Raw genomic sequence first — 18,347 nt, forward strand, 5'->3', positions numbered from 1 at the left:
TAAATGTAGATGAAGCCTGCCATTTTCAGCAACTTATTTCATCTTTTTAACAATTATTTAATTCAATTAGTATTTACAGCCTCAAATTGCTACCTCATTGCCAATATGTAGGAGACTGTTCAAACTATTGTAAGTTAGATGCATTCATATAGCATGGTGAAGGAGTTGTATAGAAAGGATGGACCTTTCTGAATGCCATGCTGATGTATTTTACTGTTTTACAATTGATAATAATAATAATGTAAGTAATGTTTGCTTTGTTCTATGAGAAAAGCCATGTTGGAGTGTGTTAATTGTGTCAGTAAACTATTTTATTGGAGAAAACTTTTCATCATCTGCCAAACTCATTTTTCAATTATTTTTTTTTATTTTTTTTCCCTAGGGATCTGTTTGCATCATGTTCTCTTTTGCTTTTCTTGTTCTAGGAGAACTACATGATTCTGAAGGACCTGTCATTTTCATGCAAATATAAAGTAACTGTTTTACCTGCAAAATCTAAAAGTCGTTTTAAGGCTGAGAGTATTTTCTTTGTCACCCCACCTTGCTCTGCGTTTAAAGAAAAAACCCATAAGCACATTAACTGTGCTGCTGAAGAAGGTAAGGCATGATCTGCAGAATTTGCCAAATAATTTGAAATGCATTTAAAATCACAAAAAAAAAAAAAGTATGTAAAAGCAATTCTGCAAGGGAATATGAAAGATTCAGAACAACAACAAAAAAGATGACTAATGTGTACATGAAAAATCAACTAAAATACAAAGCAGCATAGATTTTGGTTACCATGTTGCTGCTGTGTTTATTAGTTTATAATTTTAGAGGGTTGTTTATAAACATGTGATGACATGCACTATTACACAGTTTTTGTTATGTAAGGAGGAAAAGCTTCCCAGTTATATTCACTATAATGATGAATGATAACTGTTAATTCAATTCAATGGCATGATCCATCTTTTGAATGTTCTAGTACTCGGCTCCAAAGCTGCTTTTTCAGTTTGATTTAGTTTAGGTTAATGCTTCTCTAACAAAGCAAAAAGAGACAATCATACCTTTGACAGTGTTGCCACAATCCAAGCTATAGCTGAAAGGTTATTTGAAATCACAGAATGATAGAGAAATTTTTTGGAAGGGATCTCAGATGTCAGCTAATCCAGCCACCTACTCCAAGCAGGTGAGGTCAGCCATAGCTTTGAGTAGCCAAGTCTGGACACCTCTTTCTTCAGCAAGAGAGTGGCCCTCTCACTTTGAATAACTACTGCCCCCCACTGCTCTGTGGCTCACCTCAGAATCCTGCTGTTAATGACCACAATTTCCTGCCCTTTTCTCTTGAAAAATTCCAACATTATAATTTTATTTCTGGACAACTGAGCTCAGGCATAAGTTTCACCTAGCCAGAGTGTGCCTATTAACTTGTAGTACAGTTTTATAGCATTAATTTTACTTTTTTGCCTACATGATGGAGCTCTGTGATATGTTATGGGTTTTCTTTTCATCTCAGAAATCAGCTCAGATATTCTGAAATACAGAGAACTGCCAGGATGGTTGCCTATCAATGAAGCATTTATAATTTTACATGGCATATACTTTCTTACCTGTCACCTGTGGCTGATAGAATTTGATTTGAAGTTTGAACTTGACACAGAATGCTGATGGAATATGTCAAATACAGGCTTTTGCTAACACTGAAAATGTGATGGCAGAACCGTATAAAGATCCTGAGTAGCACAAAAAAAAAAAGAGCTCTGACCTCAGTTCGTGAAATTAAATGAATGTTATTGACCATTACTTCTCGAAGTTTAGCTTATCTTTTTGCTTTCCAAATTTATAGTGCCAGTTCTACCCAAAGTGTTGGCCAAACCCGAGAATCTATCTGCATCTTTCATTGTTCAGGAAGGTAACATCACCGGTCACTTTTCCTGGAAGATATCTAAGACAGCCCTTCACCAGCCCATGACAGGGTTTCAAGTCACATGGGCAGAAGTAACCACAGAAAGCCGACAGAATAGCTTGCCCAACAGCATTATTTCACAGTCACAGATACTGCCAGCAGTAAGTTGCTCATTCATTTCCTTTTCTAGTAGCTTCATAACTGTGTGTATATCTGGCATATTTTTATTTTTAGTGGTAATGAATATGTCACACATAGCATTTTCCTTCTCTGCAGGCAAGTTGGAGCAGGAGATGCTTTAATTTTGTCCTCCTTAGAAAAACAAAGCACAGCTACTCTTCTCGATTGCACATCAAAAATTGTAATGTGCACAATTGTCAAATTATCTAAGAAATGCCTGAAGGGAGGAAAAGTTCATCTGTATGGCAATAGATAGTTTTTATTTTCTTTTGATGATCAGGCTGTTCAACTTGGTGATTACTGTAGTTTTACTAATTATTTGCTGTCCAAGTCAATAAATTTCACGGATTAAGTATTGCTTTTTTCCCTTGAGTTTCTCATTTCTCTAAGAAAAATAAAAATCACTTTCCCTTCTGTGAATACTTGCTATTGTCCAATGAACAAATAATTTGAAGGAGAACTAGAATTCACTGTTTGTTGAAAGTATCAGAACAATTAATTTGAATTCTTCCTCCTTTTGGCTTTAAAATGGTCTTTGCTATTTCAGTTCCCCCTCTGGCAGAAGCAAGTGAAGAGCTCTTCTTTCAGACTGTATTGCCAGATCCACCAGGGTCAACAAAAAGACTTAGGCAGCTGGCCTTGATCCAAAATCTCCTAACAGTGCTGGGAGTCTTTCCCTGCACTTTAGAGACATGATAGATCAAGGCAATTGTGTCACAAGCAGAATTGGCTGAAAGTCTTTTCACAACATTTATTTCATCAAAGAATGAATAAAATGTGTTGAACACATCCTACATTCAACACATTTTCTAAAGTCCAAAACAAGATTCCCACAGTTTTATCTGAGTTCCTTGCAGACTGCCCTAAGGCTATGGCCAAATTTGAAAGCCAGTTTTCAGGCAGAGTGACAAAGAGTTAACAAAGTTGACCATAGATGCTCCAAAACTGTGTATCAAGCTGCTATGCACTCTGCAGAGCTGTTTCTTTCCACAGTCGTACAGTCTTAATGAGATCCACATCAGTTCATTCAGAGCTCAGTCTACAGTCTGAAGAAGAGGCACAAAGAAGATATATCCTTGGTCTCTTCAGCAGGATATGTTGCAGGATTGTCTTGAAGAGGTTACTCCATCACAGACCTTAAAATGCAGGCCGCAACCTTAGTGAAGTTACAGGCCATACCATGTTATTCTTCATTTAAAATTTCTTTTGTTTTGCATACAGTTTATTCATTATTACTTTTTCATTTTTAAGCATTTGTTTCAGTTAGGTCTGGGATGTATATTATGTTTTATTTAAAACATTCCTTTACATTGTGTTTTAATTGCTTATCTTTTTTTTTTTTTCTGATTTTGTTACTGTAAAATCTGGAGATTTCATATGTTTAATTATTTAACACCATATGTATCCATTTATTCATGGCACCTGGTTAACTTGCACAAAACACTTGCTTCAGTTGAAATAGTATCTCCTCCCTCTCAGACACCACCACAGTGTAGGGTATTTCATGGTGGGGATCATTCATTCGTTCTTATTGGCCAACTGTAATTGTTAAAAGTTTCGTAATTGTGCATCCAGGGCTGAAATGCACATGTTCAAGGAGCATTAAAAGAGCAAAGTGAATGTACGAATGTGACCTATGCATTTATCTCCCTTCTCACTGAGTATTTTATATGCAATGAAAGAGCTTCAGCAAGGATTTTTTAGAGTATCTAAGTATATACACTAATTTGGCATAAAGCTCCACTTTTACCTCTGCCTTTTCTCTCCTTTCCCCTTAGATTTCTGATCTGCCAGGAATAGCAAATTGTCAGTTTTCTCACACTTTTGTCCCTCTGCTGTGTGCTTGAGATAAGATCTTCCAGAACAATTTGCCATGCAAATTCTGTCTGATTGAATGAGCACACTCTGTGTACACTGCCTGGTTCCACTGTCCTGTCCCTGGAACTGGACTACAGGGTGCTTTTTCACTCCTTTTTAGCTTGAAATAAGGTGAATTGAGACTTCAATTCCTGAATGCCCTCCCATCCTTAGTCAGATGTATTTCTATTTAGGAGTATTTATAAAGTTACTCCAAAAGACTTTAATACAAGTGTGAGTGACCAGAGATACAGAGCATTGAAAAGTAAGGACAATACAGATATTTCGTGTGCCAGAAATGGGAATAGAAGAGTTGATCTTCATGGTGTAATCTGGGGTAAATTTGCTGAAAATAGTTTAGCCACGCTGCTAGCTCCAACAGAGGCCCTAGCCCTGAAAATTGCCTTGTTTTAATTTCCCATTCAGTAGAATTTACGGAAAAATGTAAAATAAAAACAAGTGTATTTAATGAACTTTTTTTATTGGAAAAGAATATGTAATACATACGCTAAGTCCTTTTTACAGATTTCTAAGAAAATAATCTGTGAATGCTGAGAGTTATAGAACCTTGATTTGTGTGAGTAGAGCAACTATGCTTTATTTTTAGATTCTAAGAGAATTAATGTAATTTATTTATTAGGATCACTATGTACTCACCGTGCCCAATCTCAGGCCATCAATGCTATATCGACTGGAAGTTCAAGTGTTGACAACTGGTGGGGAAGGACCAGCTACTATAAAATTGTTCCGAACACCTGATCTTCCTCCATTTTTACCCCACAGTAAGTAGTGTTTTGGCATGTAATTATGTGTTTAAAAACTTCTACACAAATAAACAGGTTGCTCAATTCTTAGAATCTTTATTAGCTCTAGTAGAAGTCCATAAACATAACATGCATGACAGTATTGCTTTTTTCTCTGTTATTGTCCATCAGTATTGATGCAATCAAATACAGCCTTTCTCTTACTCATTTTCTATGACCTTACATTTATCACTGCATTCTACCACAGGTCTTTGGTTTATGCCTATCATACCTAGGATTCAGAGCTGGTCTCTCCTACAAATACTACCTACACATGGGATTGCTTAGGTTAGACTGTTCGAGTGTCTGTTAAATCTATTGCCTGACCATATTTCTAAAGCTGTACAAACTTCTTAATAATTTCAGTGGTTTAAAGCATTTTATTACTTTTGGAAAAGAATAAGTCATGAAGCCCAGCAAAATTTACAGTCCATAATTAATCTGCTTGAATACTTTTGTCCTTTTTCAGTCCCACTGAAGATGTCTGGATTCAATATGTGTATAATTGCCAGCACAGACATTTCACTTATAAGCTGAAGGCTTGCAAGCTGAAGGGCTCAAGAAGCCTTTACATTAAAATCTGATAAATGATTGTATTACATATTCAGGGTTTCATATCTGACTACTCTTCTATTCTTTTGTTTAGGACCTCATCTGAAACAACATCATCCTCACCACTACAAGCCACCCCCAGAAAAGTATTAAACTGTTTAAGATGATTATACAAATAACTGAGAGAAAAACTGAGCTCCCAAGTGGAGACTACTAAAAGGCACATCTATAGAAGCAAAGAATCCAGTTTTCCAGTGGAAGTTACCACACTGTACAATCTGTTTCTACTCTTGTGTAGTTTAGTCATGAAGAATTTTATTTCAACAAAGGCCAGGATGAAGCATACAAGAAGTACCATTTCAGTACCACCATTATTCAACAAATTGAAGATTACATTAAACTCAACATCGTGGAAAAAATCAAATGTGTTGATTATAATGTTTTTGTATTTTGTGTTTAAAGTAGATTGGAACAGTGAAGTGTATACAGTTATTTCTCTTAGTGGCTTCAATGTTATTATATGAGAGGTTTTCCTGTGATGTACACATACTTTTGAACGCTTGGAGGCCATGTTGTCATCAATATGTTTAAATGATGCATTTTACTTAAAGCTCTGCCTTTCAACAGTTTAAACCTTAGTGTATTTTGCTCTTGAAGAAAATACCTATTTGTCTGAAATAAACATATAAGTAAACTAGGTATCAGAACCAGAACCCCTTAAATACGCAAGATTTAATAACTGCAGCATCACTGCAGAAGAGAATGATGGTACATGTGCATAATCAACCATCTCTTCTGAAGTAACATTTCTGCATGTAGATCTTATACTAATAGAGTTAACAGTCATATACAATGTTGATACTCCATTCATTGTAAAGAAGTAAATAACAATTAATACGATTGTTTTCAATTTTGATGATTAACACAATTAATTTACAGATCCTAGAAAAATTATCTTTACAATTTTGGTTGTTATCTTGAAAAGAAATTCTAATTTTCTATCTAAAACTTGAACACTTCACATTTTAAAAATGGAAATTCTGAGGCACATTTATTATTCAGGTAGTTGTAGAACTACTTTTTGGCTTCTCTGTCTTTTGATGCACATATCTCTTTTCCCCATGGATCTTTTGAACAGAAGGATGGATGTATTGGCTCCATGAAGAAGAAATACATATCTGAAAAATGAAGATAAGAGTTACGCTTCTTACAGTAGAGCCTTCAAAAAATAATCGTACATAGTTTGTCAATATTGAAATGTATAACTTTTGGGCGCATATGGGATAATACCACAGAGAGTGAAAGAAACTGAATTAATTTCTGATCATTTTTTCATTCAAGTTTTTCTGCGTTCCTGTATTTGCTATTGGGGTACTCTTTTTTCCCTGTTCTCTTTCTGTTTTTCCTGATGTCTTTTTTAATACACACTGAATGACCGAGTTTTCCAGATAATTTCTATTGCTATATCATTTGGGACTTTGACAGTTGATTCAAAAATATTAAAAGCTGAGTTGCTTTTATTTGCTTCCTCTGCCAGTCTGTAACCTCCTCTCTTTCAAAATATATTAATAAGTTAACAGATAAACTCTTAATCAAATCTGTAGGGTAATAGGTTTGTTTTCAATTTTGAAAGAAGGCCAGTGTCTCACATTTTTTGAGGGGTAAAAATGTTTGATGTATACAAGACTGCTCAAAGAAAAAACAGTATAAATTGAACTTGTCTGCAGCATTGCTTTGACATTTGGGTTGTGCAGGGCGTAAAGTATGGATAGAAGAGATCTCTGTGATGTTAGCTGAGAATAGTTTAACGTGGGATCAGGGTAATACTTTGGGCTTCTTTAAAAACCTCTGCTGAAATTTTTCCTTCAGAATCTATTCCAGTTAGGCTGGAGTAATTCTGTAGTGATTTGATTAATGTTAATGAAATTATGTTGTATTCATAGTGTCATGGTACCTGAATGTCAGTTTTTATTACAGTGATGCTAAGCCTGGCTTGGAGATAAAGTGGAAGTTAGCAGATCTGAGTGATCATATCCTTAGTCTTAGTTGCTGAGTGGAAGCCTTGTTCTCTTGAGAGGAATCAAAATCGTTAGTGTTTGCTGATGTCTGTTTTTTTGAAACATTCAACTTTTAAAAGTAGTAACATACTTTTAAAAGAATATGGAGGCTGTTTCCATTTAAAAAAAAAAACATCAACCAGTTGATAAACTAGAATTGTATTAAGAATTATACAAGGTTCAATGAGAAGTAAATTTATTTTTTCTTCAACAAATGAATTTATCAATTCATCTCTCAAGTGATTCTCCAAGTAAAAAATAAAAAATAATAAATCAGTGAGGCTCATGCATAGATGCTAAATTCACAGCAATGAGTGCTTTCCTAAGTATTTTTTGAATTTAGCAGTACTGATTTAAAGTTGCTAGTGCCTAATTCATAAAGCCTTGTTTGCTGAATTGTACAGGTTATTGTCCTAATTTACTGGCTTAAATCACAATGAACATTTAATTCAGCAATAGACTTGTAATTCACTACTTAATTCACTACTCAAAGATTTATTTTCTCTAATGATGTTGTATAATACAGAATTAATTTAGATATTGGGATGCTTTTTGGTACTCTGCACCTTTACACTAACATATTATGATTTCTTATGTACAATTCCAGTGATTCCGACAGATTTGTCCATTGGCTTCGTGATGCATTTTGTTTATCTGTATTTCTGAAAGAATTACTATATGCCATATTTGTTATCTGCTTTGTGACTTTTTATTTGTTCACTGGGGATTTTTGTTTAAGAAGACAATGGTGTGTTCTAATTATATCTCTTTTGACAGTTTTTAGTTGTTTCTAGAGGAGAGGAAATTCAAGTGAGGCAGAACTTGTGCTGTGCTACTATGTGTAACATCTTGAGTGTTCATTAAGAATTCGGCACGTGAAGAATAAATAAGAGGTCTGACTTCTGAAATGTTTGGCATCTTCAACTTAGTGGCCTCAGAAAGAGCTGAGGTGTGGCAGTGCTAACACTGACATTAATGTTTGGCACAGTCACAAACAAAGTCAAAGAAATAGTCATTGCTAACGTGAATGGGAATTTTACCATTTATATTAGCAGAAACGTATAGAAACCTAAATACTGAGTAAATTTATTTGACAGTAATTTCATCCCTGTATTCCCTACTGCAGTCATGTAGTTTCAGATAAGCAGGCCCTGATTCAGGGAGGTGCACAGAAAAGAAAACTTTGATATGCACAGAAGTCAGTGGGTTGGAAGTATACTGCAACATCATAGAAATTTTTATTTTTGTGTGTATATGTAAATGTAGTTGTGATATTGACTTATTTATTAATTCATTTTCTTATGCTATGTGCCAAGTATATTCCTACCCTTTTGATCAGTACCTGTGAACATCAATGACTAAAAATAATGTTATGCAAACTTGTGCATTGTAACCAGGAATATGATGCTAATAAGCTGTTGCATGTAGTTTTAAATAATTAAGAAAACCCTTTATTTAAAAAAATTGTAAATGAATACCTGCAGATGTTAATGATTATATATGGTTTTGCATGCCAAAACTCATTGTTCAGTTGTGGGCATGAAATGTAACGACTGTATTACCTCTACTGAATATATTAGTAAGGTACAATTTACAAAGTTATTAACAGAGCTCTATATGTAAATTTTTTTCCTTTTTACCTAATTATATTGTAGTAAAGGTAACAGAACTGTTTATCTGTTACCCAAATTGGCTGTAGAAATTATGTTCCTATAACAGTCATTTATAGTCAGTATTTATTTATGTATGTAATACAAAACAATGGGTCTTATGAGTCTGTCCTTTTATTTAGAGAAAGAAAAATGCTTCTTGTAAAACCAATTTGTAAAAAAAAAAAAAAAAAAAAAAAAAAGTAAATGTAAATAGAGTCTGATTTCTTTTATGCATTATTTTCATGTTTAGAGTTTGTACATACTGTTTAGGTAATAAACTGTCCACCCCCTGAAGTCTTGCTACACTGTCTCCTCTGTGCAGGTCTTAGACTGTTTCCCTTTTTTTTTTATTTATTATGGAGATATAGAGTCATCTATTAAAAATCATACTGCCATTGGCACATCTACATTTCATTGTACATAAACTCACAATATTTTATACTCCCTGTTTGCTACTGCATTTTGTTTTTTTAGAAAGTTATAATTTAGGTATAATTTGAGATTTTTATGTTAAAAATTAATTATTGAAATAAAAAACTAGACACAAGACATAATCAAACACCTACAGTTTCTCTGTTTTAATGGACTCAGCCACAGTGAATTTTTCTTCAACCTTTGTGATACTGTCTTAAAATAAAGTGTTGCTAGATCTATGCCAGTGGCCTTGGCCTGCAAGTCAAGATTTCCATAATTCAAAATCATGGTGAAATCTGTGCATACTCCAGATTTTCTATTTAACAATACATGATCAGTTGATTTATATTATATATTTTTAATAAATGAAAATGTGTATCTTACTACAGCATTTAAGTGTTTCAACTAGTCACAGATCTGCTATCATTCTCAAATGTGATGTTTTTGGTAAATCTTGGGGTGTGTGCCTTTCATGTACCCCTGAATTACCTAACAAACAATTAGATTTTTTTAGCTTTAACATAAAATCCAAAATTTCTAGGCATTGCTTTCTCATTAGAAGAACGGTTAAGAGTTTTTGTTGCTTGTTTGTTTTTTTTGTTGTTGTTGTTTTGTTTTATGTATGAATAAGGTTTTGAAAACTCCTTATATTTATATTTCTCTTCAACTAAGATTATTCCTATGACATCTGCCATTATGGCATAGTAAATCATTACAGGAGTTATATGATATTTCACAATACATAGGTAAGATGTGATAATAGGTAGATGAAGTGTTCTATATACTGTAATTCCAAATATCCACTTTTTTTTTCCTTCCATAGCTTCATGTAAATATTCTATTCAACACTCACTTAGGAGAGACAATGCCTGATATCAATCATATTAAATAAAGCAAATTTGGTATATGTTGGGCAGTAATGATCCTTATAGTTTGGAGTTTTGTGTCTTTTGTTTCAGTGCAACTTTGCTATTTTTCATCTAAAACCAGAATGCGCTCCATCATCCAAAAAGTCCATTTACGGAAAAAGATTATACAATGAAAGCTCTTCACAGTACCAAAATAAATAAATAAATCCCCTATACTTCTGTTTTCTTATTACAGGTGTTGTATTGTCGTCATCTGGATATATGCCAGCCTCCTTGAGGAAGGCCTTGAGCCAAAACACTGGCTGTTAGCCTGCCAGGGACAATGCAGCACCTGTCAGGGTGAAAGAAAGCACTGGGGAGAACATTGAGAGCTTGGCTTTGAAATACAGCCAGTGCAGGCTTGAAGGGGATATGGTTCAACATAAGCAAATAGCTCTGTCCTCCTTTGGATTGTGCATAATATCTTTTCTGCTTCTCCTGAAGGCGCTGGTTGAAGTAGAGATTAATATTTAATAAACGCCTTGCTGTAAGCATTTACTGAGTGCTGTGTGGCTCATAGACTGAAGAATTTATGAATGCTTGTTCTACCCACTTCATCACCTGGGACGGTAATTAATTCATGTTATTTAATGATAAGCTTCAAAGGAGATCTCAAAGGAGAATTATTAGATTGCCATTTTTTTAAGAGAGTTGGGCAAACACGTTGAACACAAATATCCCTTTCTATTTGCAAAGATGTTTGTACCTCAAATAGAACTTGCTTGTCTTTTTCACAAACTAGACACTTATTTGTAATAGGTTCAAATTTGTCAATGTTTAACTCCAGATTTGATGGTTAGTATGGTTAGTAGTGATCAGCCGACCCGACATTTTTCACTTTTATAATTTTATTATTGCCTGTTTAAACAGTTCAGACTGCATAACTGTTAATACTAGATGTAGAGTGATGAGCTGTAATTTCCACTTTATCACTTCTACCTAAGTGATTACCAATCCTCCTCCTTCCTACACTCCATCACTCCCCACCTTAAAAAACAACACAATAAATAAATAAATAAATAAAAAATAAACCATGATCTTATATATTTGCTCCTTCGCAGATGTCCAATTTTCAGTATTATCAGTTATCTACAAGCACTCAAAAAAAAAATCTTTTAAATTTACTTTCTGAGATGTGCTGCAATGCTAGCTTGAAATATTTATATTTCAGATTTTCAGAAAACACATCTGCACACCAATATCAATTAGGCTGTAACTCATAAGACTGGAATATACAAGAAAAAAAGAAAGCAAAGGGAAAAAAAACCAAGCCATCAGCAATAAAACAAAGCTTGTGGGTTGATGCTCATAGAACCCTCTGGGACAACTGTGCTTTTTGTTTGATGTTCACTGAAACATACTGAAGACAATCCACATGCATTCTCCTTGCTTTGACTGGAATCCAGAGAGTTTTCTAACATCACAAAGGATGCAATTTAATGGCTGGTGAGTGGCTGAATTGCTAGATATACACAGTAGATTAAAAGTACAAGGATGCTCCAGAGAATGATTTTGTATTTTTCCACTTATCTGAGGACTGTATTAATTTCTAACATTTTTTTTCCCAGTATCTTTTTGGGGGAGGGGGAAAGGGGTGTTATAAGGGATCACTGTTTATTGCTTTTGTTGTGTGTTCATTTTAAGAACGTGTCTCATTTATTTACCTCGGTTGTAGAGGTTATATTTGTAGCATGTTTCTCTTCACTGTTCATTGCTATGAAGGTTGAAGTTTGTGATATCTTTTCAATAAATAAAATCATTAAAATAATATATGTGATCATGTACTTAGAGATGATTTCAATAAAGTGTCCCTGTCAACAAAATAATGCTATTTTTAGATATAAAATGTATCTGCATCTCATTTAAATTACTATCTACATCGTATACTTCTGGAGAAACAATATTTTAGTGTCTATTTAAATAACAGACATGCTAGCCACAGGAAATGGTAGCTATCAAACAAGCAAGTTCAAGTGATAGATATCAATCAGGTTTGCTGATTAATAAATGCTTCTAAGACAATAAATTATTTTCAAGTTAGCTAAATACATCACTTACTCTGAACACAAACTGATTCCAATTAATCTGGAAAACAGGAATTGTAGATGAATACCAGAGGCATAGAGATACAGAAGAAACAGCATGAACTTCTGTGCCTGGATAATATCAAAAAGTACACAGCTGACACAGCTGAAATTGTTTTCTTCCCCTCCCCTAAGAGTGTACTGATGACCTTAAAAGCATAAGATGATACCACATTTTCCATCTAATAACCATGGAGGTGATTTTGTAAATTTTCCAAGTGTCTTCATGAAGTACATGGAACTAATAACAAGAAAAATCATCCCTTTATTTCATTAAGTTTACAATATATTATTTATTTAATATCATTGGTATCACTCACCGACAAACTTACATGGAAAATGTAGTTCAATTGGGTGAACACTTCAGTTTGGGATTCTCTCACTTCCTGAAATTCAACCTTTGACTGAAAAAATATTAGTTTTTGGAAACAGTATATACTGGTATTGGGAAGCAATTAAGAGAATCATATAGTCAGTGTTTTTGGTAGCTGTTCTCAGACTTTGTCTAGGGAATTTTTTCTCCTATCTCAGCTAATCTCAAAATCTCCAGAATAATTTATTACGTGCTATATCATTCACAGAAGACAAGTTGCTCAGGGCTTTGCCCTTTCATGTTTTGAATATTACCAAAGATGGAGATCCCCTCTTACTAATTACATCTGAAATAACAGTAATGCAAATAGTGACATCTTAATTTTCAAGGAAATGGTACTTGGAAAACCACATGGCATAAACAATTCTGTTTGAAAGAAGGAAAAAAAAGGAAAATATTCTTTTGAAAAACAATAATATAGCTGCTTTTGTTCTCAGTAGATTTGTGATGAAGCCCTGGGAAATTCAAAGGCTGCAGAAAATGAAACCAACATCTTCTCTTCAGAAATCTTGAGAAACAAAATTATATTTGCCAAATTTGTAGAGAATTCACACTGATTGCTTAGCTTGTGAAATGGACTTAAGTGGTAATTTACCATATTAACATTAAATAATTTATTATTGACTATGGCTATGGTCCATTTGTTTTACCTCTTGGTGTGCTGTGGGTTGGTGCCTTGAATCCTCTGTTCAGCTACCACTTCATCCCAAGCAGAGTACAAGCTTTGAGACTTCCAGGGGCTGTGAAATGACTGAGCTAAGCCAACCAGGCTGCTGTGGCTTTGGCAGAACATGGCTGGCACCTGACTGGCTCTGCTGGTGCCACAGGTATTGAAACTCCTGTGACTGGAGAGGGCAGATGGAAAAGACACCACCATTTGGATGTCTGAAGAAATGAAAAAGTGTGTTCAGCACATATGCTTTGGAAAGGCCCCTTTCCCATGACAGAAGTGTAAAGTGAAAAGGAGGGAAAGGATTCAGCATGTGTCTGTTGATCTTAAAAGGAAGGGCATGTAGCTGACTGCATAAGTACAACGTGAACAAAAGAAGGAGCAAATGGAGCAGGGAGAGCCATGTGGGTCAGCAGATGCCTCTGCTATTGAAGCAAAATGATCCTAAGCTTCTGTGCCCACAGAGTGGGCAGAGAGGAGCACCTCACATATCCAATATGCTCCTTCTGGGGAGACTAGGTGAGGGTGGACCAGCTGAAAAGACAACTGGTGCAAAGAGCTTCATGCTGAAATCCACCACAGACATACTTCCATTGAGCTTTGGCTTGCAGAAGTCTCGTAGAAATACTTCGCTTTGCTTTGTTAGACCAGACATCTGCAGATACAGAATAGAAACTGAGATCTCAGCACAAAACATCGCTGTAGCTGCATTGCTCTCTGGGACTAACACTGCCTGCTGCTTTGATAGGCTTCAGTGTTTTTTGTTGGTACCAACTTTGCAGGTTGCAGCTCTTCCATGATGACAAGTGTCCAAAAAAAGGGTTTGAGACATAGGGTTTAGATTTGTGTGATGGGGTCACACCCTGGAATCCCCTAGTCTTTTCCACCACAGTGGGGAACATATGAACTACTGACTTCTTTTTTTCTATTGGACTGCTATGCACTTAGGTAAATTAACACTGAGCTGCCCTAAACAAATCTTCCCTTGTGAATGACACAGACACCCACGGGTCTGTGGTCTACTCCATTCCAGATGGTCACTTGATTATCACTAGCTAGAGAGATAGCTGTGTGAGCTTTTCACTGTCAAGCTATTGCTGAAAGGAGAGGGACTGTGTCAGATCTGCAGAACTGAATGAATGAAGACAAAATGGAAAAGACACATCCTAGCACTGCACACAGAAAAGATCTAACTTTTCAACTGGATAGAGAAAAGGGGTCTTCATCGGTGAGAACAAGAAGCAGGATTTGCCATGGTTTTTTTAGTAGTGACTACAAATGAGTGAGCTCTACTTGTATACACTATGAGAGCACATACAGTAATAAGGTTCTGAGATACCAAGAAGCTGGAACAGGGTATCTATCAGAAGATAAGGACAATCTTCCTGAAGTCAGGACTTAAACCCAGTTGGAGGCTTATTGCACATCACAGTTGAAATCAAAAGCCTTACATGCTCAGCCCTTCTGACAAGGCACTAGGTCTCAAGCAAAAGTTTTGTTCTGTTTCTATAAAAATAAGAGGTAATTTGTGTTCAAAAAGAGACAGACAATGAAGATACCTGCAGACTTTATGCTAAATCTTGTCCAAACTGTGGGAAAACTGATGTAGGCAAAGGATTTCTGCAAAATGAACAGTTTCCTGTTTTGCCTAATGAATCAGTCAGCCTCAAACAAATGAAAGGGGTGCTGTTTTGGCTTTTAGAAATATAGCATATCCTGGAGTTTAGAATTCTGAAATCAATCAGTATTGTATCCTAAATATGAATCTAAATGTATGAATTGCTGTATTCCAATTGAAAGAGCCATTTTCAGACATTATGAAGCACACGTTACAATCATCTTAAATGTGGATGCACTGAAATTCTTATAGATGAAATAAAATGTGCCAGTCTCCTAATATAGTTACTTCACGGTAGGTCAGAACAAAGAAAAAATGGTCACTTTTTAAATGAACTCACACCCACAAGTAAGAAAATAAAACCTAAGGAATTTCTTAAGGACTTTTGAAGGAGAGGATGCTGGCAAGTACAGCTCACCACAATTTATGTGCCAGAAATAAAAGGAGATCAGATGTGAGCACCGTTCTCCCTGTATTTCTCCATGCTGTACATCTTGACTGTTCTCTGTGTACAGATACTGTTAGTCTGCTGCAAATTCAATAGCTAGGGTACTGCCTTAGAGCCAGTGCACCAGGAAGAACAGCAACAAACTCTTCTGTTCTTTGGTGGGTTGCTATTGTTCTTCAAGTAGAATGTACCATGGTAAAGTAAAGCTTTGCTTTCCCTTAAATGATCAGATTCATTAACTGGGGGAAAAAAAAAAAGAAAAGAAAAAAAAAGAGAGATTTGAAAAGCCACTGTTGGAAGAAAAGATCAAAAAGACGATAAATATTTTAGCGAGATGAAGGGTAAAAATGATTAAAGAATATTATACAAAAATCCTTATAGCATCTACTCACAAAACGTTTTCAACATGTCAAGGGAATGAAAAACAAACAACTACGCAATACTGTGAATCTGTTAGTTTCAGCATTTCAGCAAGGCTGAACATCTTGGAAAACTATACTTGTTTACTAGCACTGTGTTGCCCTCAACACATTAATGTACTTAAAAATGCACGTATGGCAATTTTTCTCAGCAATGACAGCTGTGCGCACTGTAAAAATACACTGCACTGTCAGGCTAACAATGGCTGCTACTTCTGTTTTGCCATGTCCTTCAGCCTTCCTTCTATATGAGCAGCAAGACTGGCAAAAATGCATAAGCAAAAGGCATAAAGCAAGGTCTTATTTCATTTAATTCTACACTGATTTTATGGTATTGTTGCCAAATTTAGTCAAAGCTTCTTCCACTCATTTTTAATCTCCTTCCCAATGCATGATTTAGTTAGGGGTTTTAGTGTTTGGAATCCTGTTAATGCTGGTTTTGTCAAATGTGTGTGCCTTCCCTTTATGGCAAAGGTAGACTTTGTGCTTAACAAGGCAACTTGCAAGTCCCCAGGGCTATTGAGCACTATCTCCAACCGCTCCATCTGGTTCTAAGGATCATCTCTTGTAAACTCTCCTTACAATCCACATTCACCTCTGCCCTTAAATCCATTTTAAATTTAATAATAACCCTGCCAGATTTGAGATTAACAAGCCCAACCTGCTCATCATGTCTGACTTTGAAAACACATCGTAGGGTATATGCAGCATTTGTTGTGTGATCTCTCTCATTCTTTCTGTTTGATTGACAATCCTTCTGAGTTTATTTTTACATCTTGGATATACTTTCGTTGTCTGAGCCATTCTCTTCTGTTTTGTTCTGCCTTGTCCCTAACAGCCAGTATTCTGGCACAGAAAATCCATTCCTCTAAAAGACATCTTTATGGCCTTCCTTGTTTTTCTAGCAATTTTCCCTTTGCTTGCTCTTGACAACTGCTACCTGACATTTTCACTGAATATCCTAAATTTTACCTGAATGGAACAGTCATGCTTCAACATCACTCATTTAGAAGAAAGTTCAGCTATTATCTGCAACATGTTTTTAAGACTCCTATTACTAAACCCTCTGCTGTGTTTTCTTCAGTCTCAAATTTGCAATCCTTGTTCTCTGTCAACTTTACAATATCTTTAACTTTTCACTGACTATTTTATGTCAGATGACTTGCCTGTTTGGGAATGATATTCCTCTTAGGTTGGAATCTATCTTCTGTGTGCTTGTTTCAAAGAATAACATAGTCGTTACTTTTTATAGAGATGATCTGGCAATATTAATTTTCTTCTACTTGTGTATATTATGAGATGCTTTGTCCTTCACAGATTTTTGTGGCTTCTTTTTTCCAGTTTTTATAGTCCCATTCTTTCCTCTCAGTTGAGTCAATAAATGAGCTATGAGACATCTTCCATATAGCTAAAATTACAGCTGATCATCTTCCTTATGTAGTCTTCTTCGAAATGAGGCTATTTTTCCCACCAAGAATCTAAAAGTGTTTATTATGATGTGCAATCATTATTATTATTTTACATAATATGTCACAATTTGCACCATGGATTGTTTATGCATTTGGCTTTATTTAAGAGATTTTCCTATAATTTCCATATCTGCTCTCCACATTCTTGTTATAAAGAAAGGAAAAGACGTGTTCTCACAGCAGCTGATCATCGTGCCACAGAGAGTGATTTGATATTATAGTAGGTGTTCCTTAAAATGTCTCGAAAGTATGATTTTGTCTATGGGAAAGTTCTCTGCATTCTGTGCATGTTGATTCTTTCCACTGCAAAAATGCACTATTCATGAAAGTATATTTCAGGAAGTATTTCAAGAATGCAGGCAGAGGTTTAGCTAAGGCAAAAGCTTATTACTAAAGACATTTATCTTCTCTTTAACCACTTACCCCTAAGGATGGATAGTTTGTATTCTTTTATTCTACTGTACTTATAACTGTGGTTGGCAAAATTATCCCTGGATTTGCCAAACTAACTTGTACATGCTTGAAAAATCATAGCCCTCTTTAGAAAGAAAAAAAGATGTGGTTTTGTGTTGTTTTTTTCTTTTTTTTTTTTCATTTTAATTTGCATCCTGCTTTCTTGTCAGATAGAACTTATGTTTTTGAGATTTCTTTTTCTCCAGAAAAGTTGTTATTTCACAAGTGTGACAATAACATAGTGGAGAGAGGTTGGAAGAGAAGAATGTGAAATTCTCATGAAGATTTTAAAGGATTAGGTTGCATGAAAAGCACAAAGTAATATCACTTTTGTGAGAAGATTATAAGATTTGTCAATGACGGTGTTGATAAGAGTGACAGAGAGACCCATCTGTTGACAAGATTTGACATTCTGGGAGGTTACGTGGTCTTGAAGGATTGCAAATGCTGGGTGTTACTGAAAAGTTGCCAAGGCTCCTCCAGCCCACTGAATACTACTCTGTGC

At 35.3% G+C, this 18,347-nt stretch overlaps 1 protein-coding gene across 2 annotated transcripts in view; it reads left to right on the plus strand.

The window, feature by feature from the left end:
- ANOS1 (anosmin 1) overlaps positions 1 to 9,191 on the plus strand; it is a 127,005-nt gene extending 117,814 nt beyond the window's left edge. For both annotated transcript variants that reach the window (XM_031596120.2, XM_090125946.1), the window contains 4 exons: positions 426 to 597; positions 1,826 to 2,046; positions 4,563 to 4,704; positions 5,372 to 9,191. In XM_031596120.2, coding sequence (XP_031451980.1) covers positions 426 to 597; positions 1,826 to 2,046; positions 4,563 to 4,704; positions 5,372 to 5,430 — 594 coding nt within the window. In that variant the 3' untranslated portion in view covers positions 5,431 to 9,191. The remainder of the gene's footprint in view (positions 1 to 425; positions 598 to 1,825; positions 2,047 to 4,562; positions 4,705 to 5,371) is intronic.
- Positions 9,192 to 18,347: the final 9,156 nt, after the last annotated feature.

This window comes from Phasianus colchicus, chromosome 1 (genome assembly GCF_987193195.1).
Source record: "Phasianus colchicus chromosome 1, bPhaCol1.hap1.1, whole genome shotgun sequence".
NCBI classification, from domain to species: domain Eukaryota; kingdom Metazoa; phylum Chordata; class Aves; order Galliformes; family Phasianidae; genus Phasianus; species Phasianus colchicus.